The sequence below is a fragment of the Camelus dromedarius genome, chromosome 14 (genome assembly GCF_036321535.1).
Source record: "Camelus dromedarius isolate mCamDro1 chromosome 14, mCamDro1.pat, whole genome shotgun sequence".
Classification (NCBI taxonomy): Eukaryota; Metazoa; Chordata; class Mammalia; order Artiodactyla; family Camelidae; genus Camelus; species Camelus dromedarius.
In genome coordinates, this window is record NC_087449.1 from 9,786,491 (window position 1) to 9,802,419 (window position 15,929).

The 15,929-nt window shown below is 36.1% G+C and overlaps 1 protein-coding gene across 18 annotated transcripts in view; it reads right to left on the reverse strand.

Moving 5' to 3' along the window:
* Positions 1-15,929, reverse strand: part of ADGRL2 (adhesion G protein-coupled receptor L2) — a 456,641-nt gene that overhangs the window by 32,861 nt on the left and 407,851 nt on the right. For 10 of the 18 annotated variants that reach the window (XM_064493400.1, XM_064493401.1, XM_031465462.2 and 7 more), the window contains 6 exons: positions 13,981-14,781; positions 7,711-8,004; positions 7,057-7,160; positions 6,016-6,201; positions 5,187-5,225; positions 2,183-2,366 (listed from right to left, as the gene is read on the reverse strand). In XM_064493400.1, the coding sequence (XP_064349470.1) occupies positions 2,183-2,366; positions 5,187-5,225; positions 6,016-6,201; positions 7,057-7,160; positions 7,711-8,004; positions 13,981-14,781 (1,608 nt within the window). The remainder of the gene's footprint in view (positions 1-2,182; positions 2,367-5,186; positions 5,226-6,015; positions 6,202-7,056; positions 7,161-7,710; positions 8,005-13,980; positions 14,782-15,929) is intronic. The other 8 variants (XM_064493405.1, XM_064493403.1, XM_064493413.1 and 5 more) reach the window with 3 other exon arrangements.

Consider the following 15,929-nt stretch of genomic DNA (forward strand, 5'->3'; position numbering starts at 1 on the left):
GGTGTGCATTTGTCAAAACTCATCAAGCAGTACACTTAAAACAGCTTCTCTTATTGTATCTAAATTATACCTCAAAGTTGACTTTAAAAAGCTATAATCAGATATAATTACAACATAATTACACCGTTTTTATGAGGTCAAGTATAAGGGTAAACCATACAGTAAAGTGAAAATAAGGATTCAAGGAGAAATCACTGAGGAGAATCAAGTTGTCTTAATAAGCAAAGGCACTGTAGCCACCCCCTAAATTTAGAAAAGAACAGCAAGTGAAGACATAAAGGGGTAACGAGCTACCTTAGTTCTCATGGCTAAAAGGATAGCAAGTCCTAGGAAAAAGTTGAATCTTGAATGTCATACTAAATTATGGATAATATTTGTCACAAAATTGTTTACAGCTTAGAAATACAAGACACAAATATTCACTGGAATATGCAAAGTGACCTTCATGTTGGGTCATTTCCTGGGTAATCAACATATGCATATAGTAAGTTCAGGGCATTATTTTTGAGAAGTTAGTAAAACGTGTACTACACTCTACAAGAATCTCTACTCACAACATTCCGTTTGTAATTAAAAATTTTTAAAAACCAGTGTGAAGGATAATCACTTAGAACTCTGAAAAACACAGGTATCAGAAAAAAAAAATCCCTAGTCATTCTCAAACCAAGAAAAAAACATCCCAAACATATAATAATGGTGTGTTTTGTGTATGTGAGGCTGATTGGGGCAGAGCCCGTCAACCTGGCCTATTAAAATGTCTTGCGTTCTGGGAAGGAGCTTAAAAGAGAAGTTATAGTTTTTCTTGTCTTTTAAATCGGCTTTAGAAGATATGGAAAACAAACACTTCACTTCAAATAATGCTCTCTATGTTTAACTTCTGAGATGATCAGACCTACATTCCTTTATAGGTATATCCCTGGAAATATCTGAGAAGAATTGTTTAACATGTACCTTGGGAATTTTATTAGACTATGAAATAAATCAACCTCAGAAATAATAAAAACTTCAGACAGAAAGGAGAAGCTTTATTCACACAATTAAGGTAGAGTGTATCATCTTCCTTATGACTGGTCTACCAGCTTACAGCAGGCGAAATTACTTTAATTTCATTTAATTTAAAGTTATTAAGTTATTTATCATTTCAAAACCTCATAGAGTAAATAAAAACACGATTTTAAAAACACTTTCTGAAAACTCAGTTATTTAAAATAAACTTAAAAGTTTTGAATTTAAATCCAGGTATCATAATCTGATCGATGTCTATTTCTCCCATACACCTTGCTTTTCTGCATTTCTAAACATAAAGTCCCATGATTTAGGGAGGCACAATAAAGCGATCAGATATGGCATCCCAGATAGCAAAAATTCATTCAGTATCTGCTGCTCCAATGCACTCTTTCCATGGAAGAGTAGTCTGTGTTCCCTTTTTGGTTTTTTTACGTTGAGGCTTGGGGATATTTTTTTACTTTACTAAGGGATACTGTAAATTTCATCTGAGCTCAATCTCACTAAATAATCAGCAATTCCAATCAGTCAAGCCTAAATTAATATAATTTCACTGTACTTACTGGACTTCTTTCAAATACCATCAAAAGGGAACTCCTACCTCTCACTGCCAGCACTGAAATTCTAAAATGTTTTGCAACTATCTGCAGCTATTCTGCAATCTATAAAGCATGGACATTCTGCACTACGAGAGATGTAGTTCACTGACCACATTTTCACCTGAAGGCAGGTATGTTTTATACAAATATTTGACTCGAATTCTGTGTGCCTAAAATACGTGGCCAGGAGAACGCATTCCAGAAAGTAATTTAAATTCATTAGGAACGTATTATATAAAATGGAAAAGCATTTGCCACAGTTTCATGGCAAGCACTTTCGTTGTTAAGCAATCCATATTCTGGCATTTAAGTACTCTAAACACTTTTTTTTCCTTTAATGATTTTTCAGTTGGAAAAAATAAACCATACATAAAACCAACTTTTAAAAGACAGGATAGATTTTGGCTTTTGCAATAATGTTATGGCATGTGAGGAATAATACCTCTTATTAACAGACAAAAATAATTTTACGAAAGAGAAGTTTGGCACTGGGAAATAACAGATTCAGAATGGAAGCATTATTCTCTTAAACATCTATCTTCTAAATGAAAATTAAACCTGACAACAGATTCACTCACCAATATTTTCTGTGGGCATGGAGACCCTGGTTGGTTCTACGAGATTGTCAGCCAGGACAAACGCTCCTTCCTCCAGCGTATCGAGCAGCATTGTTGCGGTGTGTGCTTGTTCAGAAGAATTCATGTGTTTCCATGATTCCAACGCTTCAGGTCTCAGAAGGTTGTCCACTGTGTCAACAATTGCCTGCATCCATTAGAAAACTATCATTAGTTCTGACTGCTTGTAGTACCTAGGTGATTTTCAATCACTGACTAGTGACAATTGTAGTATTTACCTGTCATGATGATTTACCCTTATGGAAGGACACCTGGACAACATACATCTGGCCAACCTGATGTCTGACCCTTTCAAAACAGAACTAACTGAAGATTAGTAAACTACTGTTTGATTATAAAGACTAAGTATAAGAAGACGGCTTATTTCTGTTTATCTAATCATATTTCACTTGTTGAAGAGAAATAAAATCAATGTCAGCTCTTAATCTGAGGTATTCCTCTTACATGCATGGTCACTTGAACATATAACTTCAAGACTTGAATGTTCTAAACAGAAAACACTGATGTCTCAAGGGTAATCTCGTATTTATGCTTGAAAATTAAACCATACTGTTTTTTTGGATCTTGAACTAAAATAACCACCAAAATTGTGCCATATAACATTACCTACTTATTATCATTGGGAAAAACACCAAAATGATTTCAAAATGTAGAAATTATCTGAGAACATTCTCACTCTTCCAATTTCCTATCTAGCTAAAAAACACTTTTTTGAGAGTATACCTTAATTCATAAACAATGATTTGTTTTTAAGGGGATCAAGAGAACAATCAAAATATTTAAAGCCTGTACTAATAATTTAATGAAAACAGAAAAGCAAAATAAAGTCTTCACAAATATCGAAGTTATAAATATTCATAAATGTAGGTTTAGTTTATTACCATGCAAAACAACATTAAATAAAAACGTAACCCAGTCAGTTAGGCAGCTGGAGGCGGGCTTTTATATTGATACTTACTGTAGTTGTACACTGACTGTGGCTTGGATAGCTGAAATCACTAAGTTTATTTACTCTTTCCCATTTATCTAATCATAATGTGTCATTACCCACATATAAATTGTTCCGATCTATTGGTAATCACTGAGCATACCTTGTACAAAGAACAACAAAAACTGCTAGTTTGAGGTACTATATTGAAACGAGCAGGGGGAGAAGTTGTTTGAGTCCACTGTCAGAGTAAGATTAATTAGCTTAATCCATCTTAATATCCTCGTCCTGTCTGCCTTGTGAGCCACCGCGACCTTCCTGGCAGGTAGAAGATACTTGCAAGTGGCATTAAAGGCTTCTTTCTCTTTCTAATGGGAGATAGAATAGTCAAGAGTGCACACACTGGGACTGCTGCGGCCATTAACCAGAGTGGAACAGAAACCGGTCTGCTGGGGCCAGGTTCATTAGTCACCAAGAAATACAGACTGGAGCCTCTAATCTCAGTTACAAATGAATCTTCTGTCACAAAGCAGGCACTCGCTTCATTTGCATAGTGTAAGTCGCTTCTGATTTGTAATTTAGGGAGTTTTATTAGTCTTATCTGAACAGAGAAGCTCATTTGAGACATACTGAAAATGACACTGGTCAGAAATTGAGGTCACGCTGAAATCTACTACCTAGACACAACTCGCTGATGGCATGCTTTTATTAATTTGAAATGCTTCCTATTTACTACCATTTGTATTTTTTTACTGGAATCAAAATGATCATTATTCTAATCATATTCCTGAATATTCTCCCTGCCAAAGGAAAAAAAGCTATTCTTTTCCCACTGAGATACATGTCCTGGGCAACATACCAATTATTACATTTCACACATTAACTAATACTTTAAAAGTGAACTGAAAATTTCAGTATGACAAATTCTATACACTTCAGCGTGTAATTTTTTGCCCCCATTAAGCAGGCTAATAAGGGACTTCCAAACTACTACTACCTAAAAACAGACTTTGCCTCCGTCTTTTCCTGTAAGGTTCTCAAATCTAACAATGTCTATTACTACCTAGGAAATGCTATTCTTTTTTTCAGACCTTGCCAACCAAAGCTGGTGAAGTCATAGCTTTTGAATAACTTCTATTCTGCAAAACTACAAAGTTCTTTTGTTTTGTTTTCACATGTATATGGATTAGTTCTTCAAAGTTTGATTTATTAGGAATATGGTCCCCAGATGAGTAAGGTTAGAAAGTAACCACCCCAGCAAAAGGAACTTCTAAAATTCACAGGATAAGACAAAATGCAAAGTGGTATTATTATTTTGATCTATCACACAGAACTAGCATGGCGTAATTCCACGGTTAGCCTCAGCACATTCCTTATTTTACTTGGATATACCAGGGAGAAAAACCAGCTGGAGCAGACAGGGATTCTGAGGCAAACAGTGGCTTTCTGTTCCTATTATCTCGACAAAAACCAACATATAACGTGTATCGATAGTACTAGCACATTATTCATATTTCATTTCTAGTAACCCATCCCCGTATCGGCCTGGTTCTAGAAACGACTCCTGAAAATTTCAAGATAAAGCCTATTTTCTTTAGGAGTACACCACAGAGATAAGAAAGCAGTGACTTTTTCATGCACATACATTATGACTATACAGTCTTTGATATGATAAACTGCCAAGAATATATCATAGCTGTTTTACTCAAGTTGCTTTTTAATCCACAGAGATGACAACAGGAAATAAAGAGACTTTATGATTACTTTCCAATTCAGAGGATATTTCATTAAAATCCTCGTATGTTTGGATGAATGGAAAAACAGCAAAAATTGTAAAAATAAATCATTTGCTTATTCTGAGAGTAATATACCTGTGAAAAGCCAACATTTGTACAGCTGATATGGGGCACATTATATAATTATCAAAGACTGAAATACACCGGATCATGCAGCAAGATGATAAAGCGTAGCAGGGAGCTGAGGGAAGGACAGAGCAGGGTGACAGCACAGGAGAGATACCTTAAGGTAAGCCCTGCATGTCTTCTCTCGTTTTTGGAGCTTTTTAGTAAAAGAAAAGAAAATCAGAGGTTAGATTTTATCTGTTGAAAATGAGGAAAGAAGAAATCCTCAAAAATTAAGCTAGTGTTCCTGAGCTCAGAGTTTATCATGTACTTGTGGGCCTCTGGATTTTTGTGAGTCTATACTGATTGCCAAGATTGTGTATTCACAGCTTTGAACTGTATTTTACTAAACACACTAATCCAAAGTATCTTGGTAAAACTAGAGACAACATACGTGAAGAAAAGGAAGGAAAAAAACCTGTAAGATCATTTTAGCCATAGATTTTGGATTCATATGACTCTCACAAAAGCACTTCATAGTATGGTTAAAATAGTGATCAAATTTTTGTCGTAGGAGGAAAAATTAGTAACGCTAACACACTGTACTTCTAGCAAAGGAAGTGTATCCTTTTCCTAAAACCTACCGTTGAAAACAGAATTTCAGTAGCCAATGTTCCTGTACACATGGCCGTTTTGTTACAGCCATGAGAGTGGACTGTAGCTGTGTAACACACACTCTCTCCTAGTGCAGATATGGCAGCCCCGAGGGAGAGTCCTGACCACAGCCAGGCGGAGGAAGTTTGCCACCAACTAAGATCTCCCTCAGGTACCCAGCATCCTTTTGGGGTTCACATTGCTCCTTTAACGCACTATATGGGGGTGCACTGTAATTCTTTCTTGAGATATAAACCAAATTAGAAGTTTTAAGTTAGGCAGTCAGCCGCTAGAAGAATCCAGAGCTGCTGCACGAATCGTCTAATTGAAAATAACAGAAAATTTCTACCTACCTTGTTATAACTGCGTCCAGCTGAATCCTTCTCGCTAGGTTTCAGTTCCTGCAGCTGTGCATCGAGAATGTCCACCAACTGCTCCATCAGTCTCACTGAAGAACTCACGTCCCCGGCAAACACCGGTCCTTTGGTATGTTTAGCTAGTTCATTGGCAAGGCTAGCAGCGTTTTCTCCACTTCTGATCTGAAATGACAGTTTATATTATCTCAGTAAGATGTCTTGTTCTGTTTGTGGCTTCTTGTTCTCCCAAGTACCTTTGTTGTGGACAAAAAAAAATATTTGCAAATATGTCAAAGTCTGCAACTAACTGAGACCAATAACTTTCTCTTCATTTCGGATGATTAAAGGTTCTTAGATCCTCAAAAAGAAATTCTTAACCAGACATTTAAAAGAAACAAAAGGGAAAAAAACCCCAGAAATTCTTCTTAAAATTCTTCAGACAGCTCTCTCATTTCACTGCAACTATTTTAAACTGCTATTTAAAAACCTTATTTATTTATTCCAATGGTCCAGAAATTTAAGTCAGAATATAATCAGTCTAACACTCACAGTTATTATCTACTGCTTACACTTCAGAATGTAGATGGTGAAGGAGAAACTAAAATGTCACTGCATTACACTGTAATACTAACTTCACTAATGCCTTTTAAAGTCATTTTTACTTATTCTGTCACCATCATCTGTGATGTGCACATCTGCTTGCATTCTGTGGATTCAGTTGCAGACTTAATGATACTTGATTTATTAGGCCAGCATCCTATTTGTCTTACGAACATCAAAAGAAACAGAACAAACTAAATATGAATGAAATTAAGCAAGTATGTACTCATTAAAGAGCTTGACACAGAAAACAGCATGCCCTAAAACATATGTAACTCTGAATAAATAGTTTACAGACAAAACTATGTATAATTTTTTACGTTCATACTGAACAAAGAGCAATGAAGCTGGTTTTAGCACACAAAGCTAAATTATGTACGTTAGAAGTTAAAGCCCTTAAATCATCAATGTGTATCATATTGAAAGGTTCCAACCCACCTTCTGAGCCAGCTGATTTACCCAGTGTGAGGTACAGTTGCTAAGATCGGGGCCCTTAGGGTTCCATGTTCCAGTGGAAACCATGCAGAGATACGAGGCAGTTCCTGCAACAGATGTAGAAAACAACAGTGAAATTGAAACCATTTTTTCTGCATGCATTTGGGAAATCAGCTATGATGATCCTACTCCGTGTGTTAAATTTTGAATAAACGCTAATGGAAGTCGTTGACAATAACTGACAAAAATGTAGAGTATAATGCAGAATATAAACAGTAAATACAAAGTTGGTATAGAAATATCAGACATTTACAGCAAACAAACAAAAAGAACAAAAAGCCCTTGATTTTTCTGGGACTCATCCAATTACTTGTAATGAGAAAGACAGCTGTAAGGAAGCCTCAGTAGAGAGTTCACGGGCAAAAATCTCAGGCTTGACCTAGGTCTTTAGGAGGGAGAGGTAATCCACGGCCTGACCGTAAATGACTTTTACAGTTCAAAAACCCTTTGTGTACACATGCTGTATTACAGAATTAACAAAACTAACAATGACGTTAGCTTACTGTATCTCTTTCCTCACATAAAATCACTTCAGTGTAATTCCGAAACTACTTAAACTACATTGTAAAATGTTTATCTAGTATTTGACAGAAATACCTCTTGTTCCCTTGGGACACGGTCGTTCAACCATCATTCCCCTTTGTGTCTGAGGCCACTTTATCCCCCTCGCGTCTAACGCTTCGCAGAATCTCTCTGGCAGGGGAAAAATATTTGTTACAGGAGGAATTTTGGTTGTAGAAACTGCTGGAGGTGGTTTTGTCCCTTTGCTTCCTTCCTGTGATCCAGCTACAGTGGTGCTCATGGGGCCCTTCTGTGAAGCAGTGCTTGTGGTTGATACTGTGGTTTTGAACAGCTCAGCTGAAGAAGTTATTGTCACAGCTGTGGTAGGCACTATGGAAAAAAGATGAGCACGTTAATCTCAAGCACACTTGCATTCACATGTGAACGTGCGCACACACGCACACACCCACAAAACCCCACTGGTCCAACTACCCCAACACCAACAAAATGAGAATTACTGAGAATATCTGTCAGGTGGGAGGAAAAATACATCTCTTCATTTCTTCCAATACATTCATCCTGTTGGCTAAGCAATGGCAGACTAGGCTTCACCATAAATCTTGCTCCAAGACCCTAACTGTGTTAGGTTTACTTCTCAACGAGATATTTGACAATATAGTTTATGTATAATTTCATCACGAATCAGCTGTCAGGAAATGAAGGTCCAGTTCTTATAAAGTTTTAATGTACATATCAAATACACTGTCACTACTAAAAAATTTCAAGATATTTTCTTTTATGTAAATGCATACTCTAAAACGATAAAATTCAAAGTATCAACAAAAGTCTGACAATTACATATAATTAGGACAATAGAAAATGTCATATCACGTGGTCTCCGTCTTGCAGGAGCACAAATTCTGTGACATCTTGCCACCCAGCAGCCATTCCTGCTCAAGAGTTCTCGGAGCATGCCTGATTAGATTCAAACAGAAGATACGCTTGGCACGATTGTGCTGTTTTAGCAAGGAAACATCTGAGGCTTCTGCATCTTTACTTTTGAAAATGTAGGTATAAAAAGCAACGAGTTCTGGTCAGAAGGTACAATGTAATCTCATAGCAAGATAACAGGTTGGATCAAATCATGGCTAATTTGAAACGAACCCTACTTACTTTACTGACACTTAACAGAGAGTATAAAAGGACCACAGTTACCCATTGAAAGGTAGAAATTTAAAAAGAAAAAAACTTTAAAGGTTATTTTTCACTTCCAACATTACTTTTAAACTGTTAAATCCAACAGGTTAAAAAAATAATGGAGGTTAATGTTTCCTTCATTAATTACCATGTAATTAGTTTAAACAACAACAAAAATTGTCAGCAAAACTTTACTGACATCATTTAAACTCTATTAGGTGATCACATTAAAGTTTTACCAACATTTATAGATTACTGGCTCTTATAAATATGCCTTAAATTTAAATTGTTAGAGTAGAGCAAATTAAAAATAACTATTTTTTTAATCATGAAAATGTTTACAAAATCTTATAAAACATTAATTTACTTTATTTACATAAGGAACACACTAGAACATTAAAAGTTATTGGGAAACAAGTTCATATGATCATCACTGATATATTTAATATTTTAAACTTTGGTCCATAAATAGTTGCTCATATAGTTCTAACTATTGACAGAGTATGCTAAGTTTATCAGAAAAAGCAGTGTGCACTTGTTTCTAGTTCTTTAGTAGTGACAAACTTCTTGTTACCAATAATTACATGACATTTTTACACCCTTTTATCATTCTACCACAAAAGAAACTTCTTAAGTAGTGTTTTGCTTCCAGGGCACCGGTTACTGACCATGTGAGAGAAGCCTGTGTACCTTAGTCAAACGTCACGCCCAGCCAGCTGCGGCAGAAGCCTGTTCAAACCTGTCTATCTTTCTCTGTAAAGCACTTGCCTGACATCTTGTTAAACCTCGTAATTTTCTTTTGATTACAGTGCAGCCATGCTTTCAGTGCTTCCTCAATTAACATTTGTCAAAAGCATCACAATCTTTTGCAGAAGTGTCAAATGAATGCTGCAGAATCAAATCTCAAACAGGAGTGGAGAATCAGAGCAAAGAGAGAAAAGGGCAGAGCAAAATGGTTTAGTGCTACACCATCAGATGTGTCCCTTGACACTGTCCTAATTAGTACATATTTAATCACTGAAATATGTATTAACAATACTGCAATTAGCGATGTGTTAGCCAGACACCAGTAAAGATTCATAACAAGTGAGTGAAGGTAGGTGACAAAATGACCTCTTATTAAATGCACAAAATCTCATGCAACATTCCACAGCCTGTCTGCATGTGACTTTTGATAGTAAATTTTCATACCTTTTCACCCTTTGCTCATCAAAAGAAGTTTAAAGGGAAGGAACACATTCTTCAACGATAAATCAATGAAATATTGGGATATAATGAAAATAAACATGAAAGTCAACTTTAAGTGGCAATATTTAACCCCAGGAGGACAACTATAATTCTGCAAGGCTGAAGTTTAGCAACCTTAAGGAAAGCAATTTTTTTCTAATGCTGAAGGTAGAAATGCAGAGGTATTTCTAAAAATTAATATTTCTTTCCTTAGGTGAAGACAGGTCGCAACAGGGCATCCCATAATGATAAAAGCTTACACTTCAGCACTTAGGTACCAGATGCTATGCTAATCACCATTCATGGCTCATCAGATCATCTTATTTAATTCTTACCACAACTCCATGAAGTAGGTACTAGGAGACAAAAAAACAGCCATGGAGAAGGTTAGGCAATTTGTTCAAGGTCAATTGTCCATACTCTTAACTGTTATGATCTTATTTTTCTAGTAAAAGATTTTCATAGACTCTGGGAAAGTATGGTATCCCACAAAGCAGTGTGCCCTGGTTCTGGAGCATTTAACCAACACTGTGTTCTGCATATGTCTTTAAAGGAAAAAATGTGGGAAGATAACATAATACTAAAGCAATAATAATAAAACGTTTCATAATGAAATATATGTGGCAAAAAGGGCACAAAACTTACGAATATCCTACAAATGGGGGTAGAAAACATGGAAACTCACAACAGAATTTTATCTCAACTATAAACCCTGCTCTAAGAGCCTGTCCCAGAGTTATAAGGATGCCATATCAAACATACCTATGAACTGACTTCGCATTCTGCCTGCCATGCACCACTGGAGTGCAGAGACCCAGAAACGGTGCTAATGATGCTAATAAGCAAATTTACTAGTGACACAGGAAGATTTCAACAAACACACACAGAATGGCCCAATTTACTATGGTTGTATTTACTAAGAACTTGCTATTTATTAGCAGCTTTTTTCCCATGTAAAAAGAGTTTAAGGACAATATGCAGTTATGCTAAGGGTGGTTCGTTCCCTCTTCCAAGTCCAAAAACTCACCCATTATTCACTGAATGAACTCCAGCTAGAGGGAGTCTGTAGTCTGGGAAGGCAAAACTGAAGATTTATTAAATTTACCTCCATTCAATGTCTAAAAATACTGATCATCTTTTACTGAGCCTTCATTATCAGTGGGAAGGTGTTTTAAGAAATAAGTATTCTGTGCTAAACACTTCCTACATAATAAACCTAACTGGCTTTCTCGATAAAAGTTGTTTCTCGAGCTGTTTAAGTGTCACACTTCATTGTTACTCTAAGACAGATATTCAGGAACTGTCAGAATCCAAGACAATATTTTTCAATAATATCTGGGATATCAAATCTGCAGGCAGATTGAGTAAATATAAAGCATTTCAGATTAAGACAGAGAAAAGAGTTAATATACAACTGAAATGGGTTTTTTCTGCACCCACTTTATAGAAGAAGAAAGTGAAAGAGAAAAACAGCTCTAATTTAGGGGAATGGAGCAAATTAATGGTGCAGAGATCACAAAAGCTAAAAATTCAAAGCCAAGAAAGATGTATTTGAAAACACTATTAAGGCAAAGCAGTAATACACTTGTGCTGTTAGGAATAAAAAGGCTTAGATTTATAAATGGGAAAAAGTATTGAAGCTAAAACAGGATGAAACAGTCAATAATGAAATTATTCATTTTACAGAACAATGTATATACCTTGGCCACATACATGATAGCAAATCCAGTACCTAAGACTTGCTGACAGTGGCTTTTTGGTTTGACCTAAATGTATGGGCCAGAATAGCTCTGCAAGGCCCCATTACATGCATTTAGACATCAGCACACGTCTTGGATGAGCAAGGTAAGAGTCTCTCTAAAAGCACATGAAGATAAATTACAAAGAGCAAGAGAATAAGATTTAAACAGCAGCAAGAAATATTGAGGTCAGATAAAACTTTTTACCACTAAGGGCTTAATAAGAGGTCAACGTGAATTTTCACTTTTTGGGAATACATAAGAATGGCTATTTTGGATAACAAAACATGACAGTATAAACACAGTTACCAAATATGCCTAAGTTTCTCATTTTCGAAGCCAATAACTGCTCTTTTCCAAAAGTATCCAAATTATCAGATGTTTTCATCTGAAATCGAATTATGTACTAGAACATAAGTCACATGTGGAAAATAACATTATTACTCATCTTGTATTCAGTGAAGTACTTTGTGACAAGTAGATGGGGCAATGATTCCTTGTTGAGCTGAATCTGTACTCAACTTCAGGTGTTGCTGAAGTTGATTATGAATTTGCATTTTTAAATGATTTTTTTCCCTAATGGCAGGGAAGAGATTTATTGCCACCCAAGACAAATGTAACATCTGTGAGGGTAATACAAAAGTATTTAACAAAAGTACCTCCACGGTGTCAAATTTTGCCAATTACTGACCTTTTTTCACTTTTACAAACCTCAAGGATAAAGAAGCATGGTACTAGCTTTTAGAAAAACAACTGAGGTGTGGGAACCATCCCAAATTGCTGACCTCAGGAGAAAAAAACATATGTCCACATTTAAAAACAAAAGATTCTAAGATACTATCAATAAATATTTTTATGCCCTGAAAAAAGATTTCATTGTTAAAAGTTCAACAATTGCTACAATTTTAAGGCCAAAAATTTAGATGTACATGAATTAAGAGAAAAGGGGGCCTTACGCTAAGTCAGTATGCCATGGTTGCTCCTATGTTATGAACAACAACAACAACAACAACAACAACAAAACTACGTATTTTTGATATTCTATGACCCAAATTAGAAAATTCAACTACAAAAGGCTTCAGCTTTTAGTCTCAATCCTATGACAATATTTAGAACATAGTAACACCATACCTTAAAATACATCTAGGTATATGTGGTTATGTTTAAGTGTGTGGATGTGTACTGTTTTAACAGAAGAGAAAGATACTAATTTCTGTTCCACTGTACTGAAGAGAGTGATTTAATCACCCCAAAGAACGTTCTGGTTCCTACAATTCGGAAGTAATGCAATAATATGAAAATTCCAATTAACTCAGAAAACCAAAATATTAATTCATATCTTTATAACACAAATATTCTTGTTCAAATAAAAAAGATATAATTAGTGCGAGCTCTACAATAAATTAATAGGTCATTCTTTTATCATGAGTATGAAGTAATCTTGTTTTAATGAAATTTTCATTTAATTTACCCCCAAAATTGTTTACTGCAGAGCTGAATTCACTTGATAAAGTAAAATATATTTCCAAAGATTTATAAGGTAATGATCCTCCATAAAGATACCTAAAGAGAACACAAATCAAAAAGATGCTAGCAGATCTGTCTTCATAAATCAACACTTAGGATCATTTAATGTTTAGTCCATGTGTGACAGTTAAAGTTGTAGAAATGTTGACCTAAGACTGTCACAAATTTATCAGGAAATAAAGCTTTTACATGATGATCTAGTAAGATCCGGGATGACTCCTTCTACCCAGAAAGCAGACACCAAAACTACAGAACACTTGTGTCTGGCATTGCACATCAAGCCTGGCAATTGTCCTGGGACTTCCTAACCACTGGCGCCAAGAAGTTAAAAGGTCTGCATCAATTCAGAAGTCAGATAGAAAAAAAAAAAAAAGACAAGAAACACAAAGCTAACAGGTTTGTAGCAGCATTACATTTTTTGCAATGAAAAACTAAAATGACCAAGGATGCTACAATTTTTTGAAACTAACGTTTAAATGACGAAATTCAGAAAAAAGAAAATGAACCAAAGTAAGACTAAAATGCACATACCATACGACAATTTGAAGTGCCACAACATTAGCATTTGTGCTTTAATTATGAAAAGGGAAAGGAAATAAATAGGGAAAAGAAATTAATAAGGCTTGTAAGTAAGCTGTTCACAAAAGACCTAAGCATAGCAAGCACACATTCTTACCTTGGGCAGGATCAGGTGGACCAAACTCCAGAGAATAGCGTAAAATGAAGTTATTGTTCCACACGTAGAGCTGGTTATCTCTTGGATTGTAATCCACTGCAGCAATGTACTGGTACTGGTTGGGGAAGGGAACATCGACATACTCTCCTCGGTTTAGTCGGGTGTTGTAAATGTAATCAATGGCGTTCTTGCCTGTCTCACTCTCGTTGTCTTGATAAACGGACCTGACCACATAGAGGACTCCGCAGATCATAAAAGCGTTTGAAGCAGCACGTTTGTCATACACGGTCTCCCACGTCGCTTCAAATCGAAGAGTGTACGGATTCAGTTGGCTAATAACTATCATTCCATTGTTTTGCTCAGTGGCATAAATGACCCACAAGCCATTTTCATCAACTGCTAGGTCAATATCAGTCTTCCCTCCCCACCTGTATGGTGAGGTGTCATGGTAGTTAGCATAGTTGATTATGGCCTCCCCACTCTTAATTCTAGTCCTCAAGTCAAATTTCACAATATTCCTTGTTCTTTCTTTGTTAAAGAAGACAGCACCATCATACACCACAAATCCAGTACCATCTACTCGATTTGGAAGTTTGTATGTTGTTGTTTGGCGACTGTTCTGGAAATCTTCCAAAGAAGCGTACTCTATTAAAGTGTCGGTACGGTAGGGAGTCCAGGGCATGAAATAAATTTTATCTGCGGCCTGAAGAGGGTCCTTGCACCAAGCACCTGCCTTTTGTTCAGCTTCATATATACACGGTGAATCCACAATTGCTTTCAAGGTCCCAGGGCACACAAAAACTAACAGCCACGGAGAAAAGACAAGAATTAAGCCAAGTGAGAAGATTATACAGGCACACACAAGTTTCAGTGATCACAGATCAAAAGAGAAAAATTCACTTTATCACCATTCAGTTTTACCAAAACTTATACGTAATACAAGTCCTACCTTTCTTTCCTCAAGTTACCGTAATCAATGCACCAGCATACAAAGTGGCTGGGGTTTATTTTCACAAATACAAACCTAAGTTTAAGACCACTCATAATTGAGCTAACAATTTATAGTTTTGCTGTATGTTTTTATCTTATAACTTGGTAATTTATGCTTTAAAACTCTGAGCTTTGTACGTAACAGTGAGCCAAGCATTTTATTTCAGCCCAAACTTTGTACCCTCCCCTCCCTTAAGCCCACTTACAAGCCCCACCAAAGCAAAACACCAAAATAAAGCAAATAGAACAAAAAACCCAACATGAAGGCTTGTTTAGAACTTCTACGGAAGGTAGACTGAAAACAAAAGTGCTTCAGTTGAAGGAACATAAATATTCAGAAAATGCAATTAGAAGCAGAGAAAAGTAAATACAAGGAAAGCAGTGATGAAACGACCAGGAGACCCTGTAACTATGGCATGCTATGGAGAGGGTTCTGGAAGCCAGGCAAGATGACACGTTAATACTAAAATATCCAAGGGTGTCAGAAAAAAAGAGATAAAGGGTGAAAAGAAACAGAGAAAGGACAGCTCCCCCTCGCCGACTTCAGAAATTTTACCCCATCACCAGATTTAGCAGTCACATAATTTCATTGTAAACAGTCGACTTCTCTATGAGGTGCATTTATGAGGTCCTGCTGATTATATTGTAATGTCAGGAGTGTTGTGGGGGAAGGGAAGGGAGGAGGAAACATCCATAAGGCACATAACAGGGAGCTGGGGTTCAAACTGTATATGTTATTTACCTTTTTGCTCCACTTCTATTTTAAGCGTCGGAAGAAAAGTTAAAAAAAAAGGTGCAAGGAAAAAAGAAAAAAAGATTAAAATAAATTGACTATAAGATTGAATTAGTAACAGATGCTAAATATAGGAAGAATAAGAGCTGCACTACTTTGGATAAAGAGAAACACACAACAGGAAAACCCAGCAGGAGAAAGATACTAAAGTTACATGAAAGAACAT